General features: G+C 40.0%; 1 protein-coding gene across 2 annotated transcripts in view; it reads left to right on the top strand.

The window, feature by feature from the left end:
- LOC125330791 (glypican-5-like) overlaps positions 1 to 14,987 on the top strand; it is a 339,300-nt gene that overhangs the window by 234,337 nt on the left and 89,976 nt on the right. For both annotated transcript variants that reach the window (XM_048314414.1, XM_048314415.1), the window contains one exon: positions 9,247 to 9,397. In XM_048314414.1, the coding sequence (XP_048170371.1) occupies positions 9,247 to 9,397 (151 nt within the window). The remainder of the gene's footprint in view (positions 1 to 9,246; positions 9,398 to 14,987) is intronic.

Below are 14,987 nucleotides of genomic sequence, written 5' to 3'. Positions count from 1 at the left end.
TGGCCCTTCATGTGGAACCAACTGGAGCAGCTCCACAGAATTCAGTTTGCTGATTCATAGCAGCATAGGCTCCAATCCTTTTTTTTTCCTCTTTCTTTTCCTGTACATGTGGCACTTTCTAAATAATTCGACATATTTATGATATTCAAGATTTCAGAGAAGTGTGGTGGCCCTGAGACAGTGGGATTATTTTTATATGTGAGTTTGGGTTGCAGTGTCATTAAAGCTAGTTAGCTTATATAATAAATAGCTGGTGATTTATCTCCCACATTGATACATGTTAAATGGATGACAAACATCGTTACCCATCTTCTTACCATATTTTCCATACTTCATTCCATATTGTATTTTAGTGCTTCGTTGCTGTGATTTAGTGTGGAGGAGACTAAGCAGATCCCTGTTTCTGTCATGTTTTCACACGAAATGTCAAATCCGAAGCCTGGGTCCATTGAGTGCTACCAAGTAATGAGAGACTTTGATGGTTCACAAGTCTTTCCAATGAAATGTCAAACTTTTCATACTAAGAAAATTATGTTCCCCAACATAGAGCTTGAAAATAGATAATTATCCAAGAACATGGAACAGTATTAACATGCACTGGAGCATGTCATGAACATTTCCCTCAGTAAATAACAAAGGTAATTGCTGTCAGAGTACAAAGCAAGGAGGAAGGTTGGCTCTGCTCCTTAGACAATTTAGATTGGCCACTGTTTACTCACTTAGCCCATAAAAACGTGCAGCCTATCAGAAGGGTGCCATTTCAGGGCTGATGGAGTGTGACCAGCCTGCTGATTGCGGGCACTTGTCATTTCACACTTCCCGAGTCTGATCAGACAGAAGGTCCTTGGCTATTATTAGACATCTAAACTCTGATGAGTCAGAGCTCATTTGTAAACCATATTAAGCCCCAGTAATAATTAATACATTTTTTGAACCACATTTTGACTTCAGGCACAATTAAGAGGTTTCATTCTTAGCCTAGAGGAGAGAAAGAATGGACATAATTTGCTAGGTGGACAGAATTCTCCCATATAGAAGTCAGAGAAGCAAGGAAAAAAACCCACTCCTAATTACTAATGGGGCTAGTTCTGGTTTGGGATTTTACAAATCAATTTTCTAATATTAGAAACTAGTGGAGTGTAGAGATACAGCATAGAAGTCTGGAAGACATCTTCTAAAATACCACGTGTAGCTCATTGACATCACAGGCAACTCTCTTCATGGATTTATTCATCCAGGTCTTGCAAATGCTTGAGAATTTTTGTCCTCACCTTCATCATGGGAAGCTGCTCCCAGAACTCATCACTCTGATAGTTAAAATGCTTGTTTCCACCTTTTTTTTTTTTTTTTTCTATGCTTCTTTTATTCTCAGAGATGTCTCTGCATTTAAGGGAAAGGCAAGATACCTTTTACCAACAATAACCAGATTCTCCCAGTCATCTTTGGGCTATGGTCTTTTCAGGGAAGGCTCTTAGTATATTGTATCTATACAAAACTTGGAATTTGAGCCATACTGTGGTGAATATCGTGCACAGACAGCTGAGGGGGAAGCAAGAACCCACTGAAAAGAGACAGACGTACCTACTATTTCCTATCATTTACATTCTTAATCTTTAAACCAAACTTCTGGTTTATTTATGTCATTCTCAGTACCTTGTGGGCACTCACAGCAACCCTCTGCCTCTGAAGTTGTTGTATCAAACAGACCCTGTCCCCAATAATGAACTATTTTGAAGGGTCAAGGGTCTCCTGTAAGCAACTACTACTAGATTTTATTTTTGGGAAAGAATACACTACACCGTCTAAAGGTGATTTTTTTTCTTCCTCAAAGTGAACTACTTTGAAGAGTCAGAGGTCTTTGTAAGCAACTACTGCCTATTCCTCACCAATAATTGTTTATGTTACATATTTATTACCATTTATTACAATTTTATTGTAATTGTTTACCTTTTTTTTTTTTACCTTAACAAGATGCAGAGAGTCTTCAATGTAACACGACAGATTTTTCGGCCATATGCTCTCTTTTCAAACTACATGTACTGCAACTTAAAAAGCCAGTTATGTTTTTGGGCAACACTACACTACATTTTATGTCTAAAGGTGAAATTCATACCTGTGACAGAGAGTAACCCAACATCTATGTCTGAGTTAGGCATATTAGATACCAGATCAGAAGGATTTTCTTTAGTGCATCACGTAATACCAAAAAGTTACAGTCCAACACCGAGACAAGACATCAAGGAGAGGTGTCTGCTGCTTCCTTGCCCCAGTTGACTTGTTGAATTTAAATCAGATTTTCTTTCTTCTCTTTAAACATCTGTTTAAGCACATTATGAACTAGAATAAGTTGAGGTTTTTTAATTTGTGCTCACTTCACATCAGTCACAATTAATACTTTTTAGGTGACAGTTTACCTAAGCTGTTACTATGAAGCTCTTGCTAATGGCGATAAGATTCTGTGAGTGCACACTCTGGTTGCTCCTTCACAGTGTCATCAGTAAATATGAGAACATATGTAGCTTGTGTAATTTAATTCAGTGAATATTAAGCTGCTCCTGGTGCTAGCACTTTCCTAGAAACAAGCTCACCTTGAAGAAGCAGTTGGAAAACAAAAACCGTAAACTATAAAAATAGAAGCATTAATTGTGCAGTATAACAAAGTGAATCTCTAAAAACCATCTTCAGATTCCTGCTGAAACATTTGTAATCCAACCAGAAAGAAATACTTTTAGTTCCTCTGCTGTGGGGTATGGATCTGCAGTGGACTATCCAGGAAATCAGAGAGACAGAGCCAGATTGGAGGAAGGACTCAGAGGAGAAGTGAAAAGTAGTCAAAGATAAGTGAAAGTGTGGATTTGTAGGTATACAGTGTGTCATCTGGCAACAAAAATATCATGGAGAGGGTAATGAGTCAACCTGCATAAACCAAGAGAAAAAAAAGAATCACAGATAGAGACAGACTTGGGCAAATACAAAGCCTCAGTGACAGAGGATTTGAAAGTGTGTGTGGAGAAGCTAGGGCTCTAAAATCAGGAGAAAAACATACAGAGAAAATAAAGGAATGTTTACAAGAAGCTTCCACTGAAACCATAAGAATCTAAAGCAATTGTAGGAATACAGACGTTGTTTTTCTGAAAGCAGTAATTTAGTGATTTGATGTGAATAAAAGCAAGTCAGAACAAACAAAAACACCAATTCCAACAGCTTTTTGGCTTTAAAAAGTTGGATAAAGTCAGAAAACAAGTCCTGACCTTCCCAAAAGATGTACACCTCATACTAAAGATGCTCAGAAACAGTGGGAGGGTTGGTCAAATAATAGACATACTTGGAACAAAATAATTCTAGAATGAAGCAGAAGATGAAAAACAGCATGTAAAAGACATTAGAAGCAGCTGTGTCATTTCCCCTGCCACATGTAGTGATCCCAAGGAAACTTTCTGTTACTGTGACCCTTCTGCTGCTGGATCTTGTAAGCCTGTCCTGCTCAACCAGAAGTTTGTGCCATTTATCCAAAAGGTGGCTCTGTGGGGAGCTGCAATGTCACAAATCAAGACAGAGCAGGTAGGGTTATCCTGAGAAACTTGATGGGAGAACAAAGCAAAAAAAAATCTGGAAAAAAAAATATCAAAAATGGAAAAAGAACTTTGAAATTGCTGTGTAGCTTGAGTGGAGATACACTGAGGCGGAGGGCAAAAGAAAGGTGTCAGGCCCCACTTTCTGAGACTTGCACTTGGCACGTTCCCATGTGCTTGAAGAGAGCCTTCCCCTTCAGTGTGTGTATGTATTATTGTCTATGCCGGTGCTCCTAGCATATAAAAATACAGCATATTTATATGTGCTAGGAGCACCGGCATAGACAACAAATACAAATATCAGTGGATGTAAATGTGAGGTGCTTAGGCTGGAGAGAAAACCACGGAACAAAGGAATCCACCAGTGTTGGTCCAGTTCCCAAGCTGGAAAGGTCTGGTCTGGAGGGATGTGAATAAAATTCTAAAGCCATTGTCAGCCCATAACTGTGTCCCATAAATTATGTATAGCTGTTCAATTAAATTACTGTAATGTGTCCAGGTGACTTGTAAAGCAGGATGTGTCATGCAAAGGTTATTGTAAGGACCTGAATAAACACAGCAGAAGGAAGGCTGGGGGTGTTGGTTGCTACAGAAGGTTGGATGTCTGTTCCCTTCAGGTAGAAAGGGGATTTAGCAGTTACCTCCTTGAGTTGTTCTACTTCCTGAAGAAACTAGAAGGGGATAATGCATCAGGCCTTTTTGGGGTTCTGTGAAATAGAGACAAGGGAAGAACAAACCAAAGAAAATGTCTGACAAAGTTGAAGATAAGTAAGTTTATTTTTCTTACTTACGTTGTAATATATGATTGCTAGATAACATGAAGAAATAAAAGCAACTGCCAAATGCTTTTATAAAAGAGCTAAGAGCATATTTGGAGAAAAATTAACCATAAATGTTATCTCAGAGGAGAGGTCCCACTTGAAATAAGCATATATATGGCAGTTATGTCTAAAATTTGTTATGCTGCTATTGTTTTGTGAAATGACAGAACATCTGCTCAGTCACAAGGCCCCAGTAAAATGCAGCTTTATGCCTAAAGCAGTATGTCAGTTCCTAACAAAAAATGTGTATAACAGGCTGAAAACAAAGGCACATTGTCTTTTCCAGTTGTAGTCATTTCTGACCTAATAATGGTTTAGAAAGGATTTTTTATTTTTAAATAAATGAGTGGAAGGATTGAGTCATTTATGACTCTTTTCAAGATTAGGCTTTGTGCATTATTTGTGTATAAGCTGGAAAAAATGCTTTGTCTCTGCAAATCATATTTGTGTCACTAGGGCACTTTTAAAAAGGCAGCTACTTGTAAGTACCTTGAGAAAAGACATGCTTAGCTTACAATTTCTAAATGCAGCGTATAATCAGCTGATTTTTCCTCCCACTGGAAACACCAGCAAGTGATACATGTGCTCACATGGCGAGTGGACACAAGTCACATTTCACCTCAAAGCTGACTCTTCAGAGGGAAAAAGCATTCACAGTGCAATCTGTCATGTAGAAAACTAGTTAACAAATCCCTCAGGAACAATTATTCTATGGAATTTGTTTCTGAATATTACAAGCACACAAGTTTTAGGTGGCTTTATTAAGTGAGAGTATTTTCATTGTTGTGTTCACTGACCTGAGAAGTCTGAAACTGTGGTGTAAAATACGGTTTTAAAACCTATTTTCTGATTAATTGGGGTTATTATCCTACAGCTTGAAGTCATCCCATCAGATACACATGCATATATGACCCCTCAGAAAACAGACTGATCGATGAAACAGATAGAAATTGGCACCTTTTTATAGAATGGTTTTCATGCAGTGAAACAGTTATTATTTAATTAAGGTGTGGAAGTATTCAAGTGGAACATGCCTTCATGAGAAACTGTGAGAATGAATTTGTATTGTGACACACGTGTGTTCAGAGTGAGAATTAGGGTTAGACTCATTGTGGAGAGCTCAGGGGTTGTGTGTCACGGACTCTTTGAAGCCTCTGAAGTCTGAAGGACTCTTTTATGTGACTGGGAGTGCGTGTGCTACATCATGAAGTATTAATAGGGGAGAAATACAGGAGCCACTCTCATATGAATTCTTTCTTCTCCAGAAAACCTTATGTCAGCAGAACTTTTTTTTTAATATCACTTAAGGTTGGGGCCTTTGCTGGAATAAATAAAATCCATGCGGGAGAGTCATCTGTGTCTGACTCAGAGCTGAATAGTAATATGTGATTTTTACCTTTAAGCTGAGTCAGATACAGATACTAAAACTTTCCCACAGAAGCAGTATATAGTTTCTCAGAAACCCTTCAGAGGTTTATGAACCTGATCCAAAGCTTATTGCAGTTGGGAAAATTCCTGATTTAAGTCAGTTTCCAGTTGGACTGTACAAATCTTATTGATCTATTTATATAACCTTTTCAAGAGGAAAAAAAAAATTATCTTTCACATATGGCAAAAACTTGAAGACTTAATTTTTAAGCTGTTAAGATTCTAGTATTCCCTGGAATCTTAGGCAGCAGGTATCTTGTGCTTTGTGAAGGTAAAGGCACAAGCTCCAGGGCCCAGCCTGCAATTCATTGCAATTATTTAACCAAGGCATCAATTCTCAGCCCCAGAACAGGACACTTCCAGGCAGGAGCTGTTGTGCAGAGCTGCCAGAGGTGGCTGGGTGGCATCATTTGTCAGCTGGCAGGGAAAGAGTCACCAGAATAAGGTGGGTTTAAGAGTGGCTCTTAAGCAATGATAGAAATGCCACAACTGACTCCAATCTCTGCTCCTCAGTGTTAAACACGAGCAAGGGACTGTGGTTCTCCCTACAGCCATCTGGGGAAGCAGGGAGATTTGTGCTTGGTGGCAGTGGCCTGGAGAATTGTTGGGGGGTCTTTTAACAGATCCGTGTCTGCCAGTGTGTCTCAGAAGATGACCTGAACCTTCAGGTGACCACCAGGTTCTCTGCTGGGGACCTCCCAGTCCCACAGCCACAAAGTACAGCAGGCATCCCCTGCCCATACCCACCCCCTGGACCCAGAGAGTAAAAAGTGATGGTTAATGTCTTGCATTATGATCTTCTAAAGCCTGCACCATCCCAGTCCAACCTGATGCAGTCTGTGCTATTTTGGTGCAGTTTCAGGCCTTTAGGACAGGTTTCTATTATTCTGTGAAAAAAAGGAGATTGGCACATGCTAGCATGAGCTTTGCTATTGCACTGAAACACGGATCTCACTGAAGTCCTGTGGCAGTAGCCAAAGGACAGCTGTGCCTTCAGAACCTGAAAATGAGAAGGGTGCTGGGTCACAAGTCACTATGAAATGATGACATTGCTTACTCAACAGAGTTGCATGGTGTGTCTGAAGCTCCTCACTGATGTGGCTACACTATTCCATCTCCTGGAATGATTTATTTGTAGATAAACCATTACTGATGCACAAAGTCAGGCTCTGGTCCATCGTTCTAGGTGAGTGGTAGCCACAGGACATAAAAGCTCTGTTGTAAAGAGGCTGGGAAAGGGTATCCAAGGTGAAAAGGGTTGGTAGATTGCACCTGAGTTGATGTGGTCATGGTGAACCTGGATATCAGGGCTCTGGGTAATTTGGTGGCCCTCTCTGCTGACAAGCCAAGAAAGGGCTGGATGTGCCTTCAGAGATGCGGAGATGCAGATCCGGGCTACAGCTCCTCTCTTGCTGCAGTGAAGGCACTAGAACCCAGAAATGCTGCAGTGCACCATGCTGGAAAGTTCAGCTTCTTGTTTGGAGGTGGGGCCTATTTGGTTCAAGTATTACTTGTTTTGAGCAGAGGTCAGGATTTGGACCATGGGCAATGAATGAAATCAAATTTTTGAAAAGGAGTGCCTTAACAGGCAGTAAACATTTCTGCTCTGAATGGGAAACAGTCATTAAAAGCTTTTATTAAATTTTGTGTCTGTTCTGTGTGCCACTCAGCCATTTCTTTTCATTCTGAAGAATTATAACTAAGAATGAATGAGTCTTTTCTAATATGGTCAGGACCCAATAAATTTGTGTAAGAGCTGAGTTATCTTTCACCCTCGTAGGCAAAATTTTCCAATTGTTTAAGAAAATGTTGTTTTGTATTGCCATGACATCAGTCTTCATGGCTGTGAATAACAAGGCTCAACATTAAGCAACTGGTTTATAAAAAACAGACATGCAGTAACAATTAGAGAGTGTACAGTGCGCTTCTCCACTGGAGTCCATACCCTCTCCTCCCACTTACTGATCTTCCCACTGCACTGTGGAGTTACTTGTGTCTTCAGAAGGAGCAAACTGATCTCTTCAGTGAAAGGCTGCAAAGTTTCCTGAGTTCTGCCGTGTAGAAGTTGGCATCTGTTGTTCCACAGAACTGGATCTCTGCCGCACTGCTCCAAGCATTTGTCAGCCCTGGAGTGGAGGATGGCAGCTCCCAGCATCTGAAGAAGAAAGAGACTGTGACACAAAGCTTCCCAGTACAGAGAAATTGCTGCATCCATCACCATCCTTTCAGTCCAGTTAATACAGCTGTATTAGCCTTGTGCTGCAGTTCACCCACAGCTCCCAGAACACCTCCTTTTAGTGTTTGAATCTCCAAAGTGTTACATTTCAAAATACGTTTTGCTCAGTACCAAGAATAATCAGTCCTCTGGGATGAAGCAGATCACAAAGCCTGAAATGGATCTGGAATTCTTTAGGAGGAAGATACTTGTGATTGAGGGTACTGGATAGATCCACAATCTGACAGCAGTGCAGAGTCTCTGAGGGCAGTACAGAGTCTTTCCATTTGGTCAGTGCTCCTCAGGTGTGGGGGAAAGGTTCAGGCTTCTCCTGGACCATCCTTGCTTGACGAATATTTGCCTTATAACACGGTTTATTAGTCTGAGCCATTTGGGTTTTTTTTTTTTTAACCAGATAGTTCTGCTCTTGGTGTGCCCTGCACAGGCTGGATTTAGATTCACTCCCAAGGAAATAGGATTTTTCATCTTTTGGAACTACCATTGAGCTGAAAAATCATTTATTTCCACAGTGCTAATAGTAGGCAGCTGTTTGTGGTGACAGCAGGAGAAAGAGTTACCTAAAGATCAAACAGCTGAGTTTGGGGGGTAAATATGTTGTTGGAGCAAGCATGACCTAGTATGACATATTTAGATTTATTTTAGAAAAGGTTTTCTTATTCTATACTCAGTCCTAAAAATATATTTTAAGTGAAATCTAATGAACAACATGCAGTTGGTACAGGCATCTTAAATGGCACCATCTTAAAGGTCATATCCAGGGACAAGGTCTCCAAGTGACCAAGCCCATCATGAAAAGTAGCAAATGCCCTCAGCTGTGAAGTTTATCATGGTCTTCAACTGTAATCACTCAAAACAAGTACTTGGACAGCTGGCAGATTGTACCATCATTAGCAAGTGTTCCCCAAACTGTGGTTGGCAAAGGAAAAGGTGTAGGAACAGCACTGGTAGATGTGATGTTTTCAATTAAAAGTTGCTAAGTGCCCCTGGTCATCTACGGTGGAGAACATTTGGTTGCATAATCTGTTATTCCAAAATATTTGAATGCCATTGCCAGAAACAGCCTCCAGCTTGAGGAGCTGCTCTTGAAAGTACATGAGAAAGTGTTTGTTGCTTTACAAACCAGGTCGCCAGGGGTAGGAACTGTGTAAATAGTCTGACCATTGTTGGTTTGCCACTTCTTCCATTTCAGCTGGATGCTGAGAAGGCAAAATTGAAGCTGGAGAGATGGGGTCCCCGAGACGCTGGCAGTGGGGGTGGAAGAAGTGAGGAGATGGAGTCAAGCGGAGATTGTGATGATGAGGATGGCTGCCAAGGATCCGGTGACAGGATACACACAGCAGGTAAATACAGCTTCTGTGGGCACTTAGAGAGCTTAGAAATGCACGTGTCACAATTAGGTGGACAGAGCTAAGACTTACGCTGCTTGAATTGCTGTTAAAATCCTACTAAATTCAAAGGATTTGAATCTTAATCTGTGAAGAGCTGCAGTAAAAATATAATGATACAGGCAGTAACCCAATATTATTTAACACTTGGCAGACAGATAAAAGACTTAAATTTGGAGTGAATAATGTCTGCAATGAAATCTGGATCACAAGAATACTGAAAAGCCTTCCTAGATAATGTGGGCTCTTCAGATAAATAGAAAATCGATGACCTTATAGAGTATGCTAAGTGTTAACATAAACATTTATTTATTGCATAATGATACTGAAGGATGATCCAGAGTTGGCTGAAAGCATATATTCTTGAAAAAAACATAGGATGTACTGTGGGGTTTTTCCCTAGTGGTGAGCTGCTGGTTAAATGAAATTTCTTGATAGTTTTCAGATATTGCATTCTGCAATATTTATTCATGAAATTACTTGGATAATATGCCATCAAGTGTAGAATCAACTTCAGAATCTGACAACTTCCACCAACATACTGGCAATATAATATGTAGTTAAATCCTTTCAGTAACTTGTTAAGAAGTAAAGTGTTTCTAAATACTTGATATTACTGTTTTACTTCATCTCTAAGTTGTGATTCATTTTAACTCACCAAAATGTAACTGGTTTAATTTACCTTAGTGTGTGTAAATGTAATGTGGATTGGATCATAAATACATGAAATACAGGTATAAGAGTGTTGAAAACAATGTTCATTGAGATGGCTGGAGCTCAGGTAGGTTTTAAACTGCTGCTTGGTTCAGCTGAGATAAACAAATGCCTTTTACTTGTCTCTTTGCCACTGAGTGGAGAGGGGGAAGAGGTATCCCATACTCAGGTAAGGTTTGCAAACATGCTGTGATAAGCCTGTGGTCAAGACTTCATTTGTCCCTATTGTGAATATTTGTTCGGGAAAATCAAGCTTAAAGATGTACTTTGAAATGTGTGCAGCGTGTTACAGCTAATTTGCAGTATCAGCTTATAAATACTTGAATTATAGTTTGCATTGATGGCCTGTATGATCAAGGTATCATCACATAGGGACACTGTTTTTAAAAGTTAAGTAATTAAAACTGTCAGATCAAACAGAGGTTTTCACCATCTACACCAATATTTTTGAACAGAGGAATTTTGATACAATGTTATTTTAAAACTCATTGCTTAGCTTTTTTTTGTTTACTGTATTTGATCCATAAGCAAAGACAAGACTTTTAGATGTTTTCAACCCTGGGGATTTAGGAAGATAAATACTGTAATATGATTTCCTCTCTGCGTGGAGTAATGGAAACAAAAGCCAGGTGCTAGGTAGTCTTCAATGAACAATCAAACTATTAATACAGCATTTGGGGAGGATGTGTATCCATGCTTCCATGGACAATGGCAGAGTTCAAAAACAAAACCTTGAATACTTTCAAGACTTGACTTTCAGCTGGCTTTAGTAATGGAAAGCTACTTAATGTCATTTTTTCTCCTTTTTTGCAATCTATTTAATTAAAATATTTTATGCTGATATCATCCTGGATTTAAAAGAATTGTATTTATATAACTGGCTGTTTCAGAATTTAGCAGGGTGTATATCCAGTTAAAAATGTAATTACAATAAATTTTAGAAAATGATATTGATTCATAACAGTAGAATAAGTATTTCATTGTGTGACAATAGTAATGCTCTATCATAATTAGCTTTAAAATATTGTACTGTATACAAGCCACTAGCTGTAAATCTCTTTTCCATATCTGGATACAATTAAGAGATAAAACGCAGTAATCTCATTATGGAGCTGCTTTGCTTTAATAGAATGTTAAAGAAAAACAAACATCAGATGAGTTGAATTTCCTCTTTCTGCATGTCTGTGAGATGATGGTGGCAGTTGTACAGCCTGTGAACTTGTATTTCCTAAGCTTAAAACCTGTCCAGTACATCTAACCATTGTTTTGTGGAAGTAGAACATGACAACATTGCCTGTTCCCTGCTTGCCTGGAAATTGAGTCGTGAATTGGCACTAAAGCTAGATCCCAAATCGAGCCCTGATTTGAAGCGTGGTGAAGTCAGTGGGAACGTCCTTACAGGTGTGGGTGAGACACAAATGAGAGCTGTAAAATGCCACTAAGCTCTTCAGGGCATGCTGGAGCACAGAGTCATACAGCAGAACAAAAGGAATAAAAAAGGAATAAAAGCCTTTCCAAACACAGACTTTTTGGCAGAGCAGTCATGTTTCTAACAACAAGCCTATGAAAAAGAGAGGAAAGTATTTCAATGTCAACCTCTAAAATGCAGAATTGAAAATGTAGTAAATATGTACTACATCTGTCATTTATTCAAAACATAGATGAAAATTATATTTACTGCTCTATGTGTGTTGAGAGCATTGCAAAGGACTGAGATTGCTTTTAGTTTTTGAAAACCTACCAAATGCTCATTTCTTTCCACCTCCCAGAAAAAAAACCCCTTTTCCTTACCGATAAATGGCCAGGAATTTCATCAATATATGGGTTACCGTCATGAAACATTTCTGTTCATAGCTGTTAGTAAAGATCTCCCCAGACAGGGTCCATTGCTTTCTCCCCATGTTGCTTTTCCCAGCTGCTGACAGAGGGCGGGGCTCCTGGGTTTTAGATTTCAGCATGTCCTGAGTGGGTGAGCACAAATGTGAATCTATGTGTGTATATTCCAGCCAGGTCATTGTATAAACCCTTTTCCCTCTGTTTGTTTATTTTAATTCCCTTTTGCTTGGGGATTTCAATCTCTGTAGTTCACCTCATCCTGCAATGGACAGTACAATCCTGTCCTTTTGTTTGCCACCTTCTAGCCTTTGAGACTCATGCCTGCATATCAGTCAATAGTTTTATTTAATGTCTATAATTAAGATACATGGCTATCTATTAGCTGGGGTTTTGTTTATCTTTGTTTCAAATAAGTCTTTGTTTGACACATGCGCTATTACCTGAAAAGATCAACACTTCTTTAATGATAATGGGCTTAATTATCTATTCTCTATCAGGTGTGTTTATCCAAATGATTTTATATGAACAAGATAAATTCTCAGGAAGCCAGCATTGTCTTCAAAAATTATGGATGGTAGAAGAGGCTTTATAATGTCGTATTCTCACAGGCTTTATCAATTACCACGAGTACCTCTTCTTGGGGAAAGCTGTGGGAACAGCAGTTTCTCAAGCAGGCCCATGTGTTATTTGTTGGCAAGTACCAACTTTTTAATGACAACATCTGTGAATCATCTTTGAACAAAGTTTTGTTAGGAGAGATTCAAGAAGAGGAAAGCAAGCCATATAAATCTTGAGCGTGGATGGGGAAGTTGCTCTGTGGTTTGCCCTGCTGCAGTCCTGCAGGTTTCTAGGCAGAAGGGCAAAGCAGCATCTCAGGCTGAGCCTTGCTGAGCCCAGCCTGCTCGCAGAATCACAGTCTTAACATGGACCTGATCACAGCGTGAGTCCACTGGTGTAAGTCCGTGTTCTTCAGCCCTTACATGAAGGTGGTGGTGCTGGAGAAGAGCAGGGACTGCTCAGTGCCCTGCAGGATTGAGGGAGAGGGATGAGTGTCATGCTGCTCATGAAAATAGAGCAGCAACAGATTCACATTGTGCCCTGCCTCTGCTGTTCAGGGGGCAAAATGTTTTGGCCTGTTAGGTGAAAAGTGGGAAGGAAGTTTATGCAAGGAATTCTGATTCCCAGCTCTGTGTTGTGATGAGGCCCCACCCAAGCAATGACAACCAACATTAGGTTTCAGTTCAGGGAAATCATGAGGTGATTCGCTGCTAAACAAAGGTGGAGGAATTGTTTAGGCCACAGATAGGGGCCTGCTTTTAGTGCAAGCCCAAAGCCAGCTGTGTGGAGCTCTGGGCTGTGTGGAAGTTGTGAAGCATTGTGGTGAAGAAGGTGGTGCTGATACCACTCTGGGCATGAGTCCATGAGCACACCTGCATGCACGGGGGACCCAGCTATTCCTGTATCACTGTATATGAGGCTGGATGTCTCACACAGCCAGTGCAAGACAGAAATTAATCCAAGCTTCTGTCTAGAGGAGCCTGATACAACATCATGCAAAGTCCCAGGGAGTGTAGCTCATGCTGGACTACAGCGGTCCTCTGGCTGGAAGGGCAAGCAAACAGCACAGGTTAAGGAAAATACAGTTCAGTCCATCCTTGGGCCGTCCTCCACTGAACAGAATAGACAACCCCAAATGTCTGGTGTACTTGAACTGCAGTCTTTGCACCAGATTCACCTCTCTGAGGTTAGAATCTATATATTACTCAAAAAGCTCAGCCCTCAGGTGGGACAGGTGTTAACCCCACTCCTTTTGACATTCCTTGAAACTTGAGATCATTGGGAAATGGAAATGCAGAACTTTGCTTTCTCCTGGCTCACTGCCTTGCTCTACACAGAGATGGTCTTCTGCTTTGTCCCCATTGCAAAAGCAGTGGGTTTCCATGGAATAATAAGAAGTGACTGACCACTGCTGACCATCAGGCACAGCAGATTTTATACAATACTTTAAATCGTGTCTGTCAGTGCAGGCATTCAGTAAGCAAACATCCTGGGACATCCCAGGCAGACTTTGACCATGACTGTGGGTTAAATGGTTTTTTATTACTGTGATGTTTGCCAAATGCTTACCTAATCCCAGTAACAGTTTTCTTCTGTACTTCTTCCTAATTCCTTCATGAAGCTCCCTCCCTTTAACAAGAACTTTCAGATTTCAGACATCCCTGTTGAATATCTTGCCTGTTGTCACAGTTCATTGCCTGGGTAGGAATTTGTAACAAATCTACTTAGAACACTCAGATGACATGATTCCAACCTTTGGCTTTCTTCTTGGCTGTGTGGACAATCCCCATCTTTCTGCTTATCTTTCAGAGTATCTGAAGAGATTATCCTGGTTGTAGATTTCTTATTTAGGGCTTATGAGAAGGATGCATTTTTGTCCCAATATGCCTTTACAGACAAGTAAATTTTCTTTTTTCTTATTGTCTTCTGTCTGATCTGTATCTGCTCTCAACAGCAATGGAAATTTAATGTGTTTCTCTGACTGCTTATGAATGTTTTCATTATCAGTTTTTTCCTTTTGAATATCAATATCCTTTAATGCTTTACTGTGTTATCATTCTCCCAGCTTGTCTGTCGTTTTTTGGCATCAGTATTACTGTATGACCTATCATTTTAGTCATACTTCATTTCCATTCACCGTGTCACAGGATGCACTTACACTTGTATTTATCCAAATATGCAGTTGTACAGCTGCTGATTTTGTAATTATTAGTACAAAACATCAATATTCTGAGATCATAATATCTGCTGGCAGTCAGCCATGCTCATCAGCTTCTCATCGCCACACATCCTCACAGATGATCCTGGCTCACAGAAATGCTGCATTTTCAGTGTCTTCTATCTTCCTACCTAGAGAAACCTCTCCATCACACCTCCTCCCCATCCTGCTGCCTTGAATAGCCATTTTTCTACATCCTTTGTTGCTCAAGATATTTCA

This window comes from Corvus hawaiiensis, chromosome 10 (genome assembly GCF_020740725.1).
Source record: "Corvus hawaiiensis isolate bCorHaw1 chromosome 10, bCorHaw1.pri.cur, whole genome shotgun sequence".
In the NCBI taxonomy this organism is placed as follows: domain Eukaryota; kingdom Metazoa; phylum Chordata; class Aves; order Passeriformes; family Corvidae; genus Corvus; species Corvus hawaiiensis.
The sequence above is the reverse complement of the archived record's forward strand: the minus strand, read 5'-3'. Positions and strand labels throughout refer to the sequence as shown.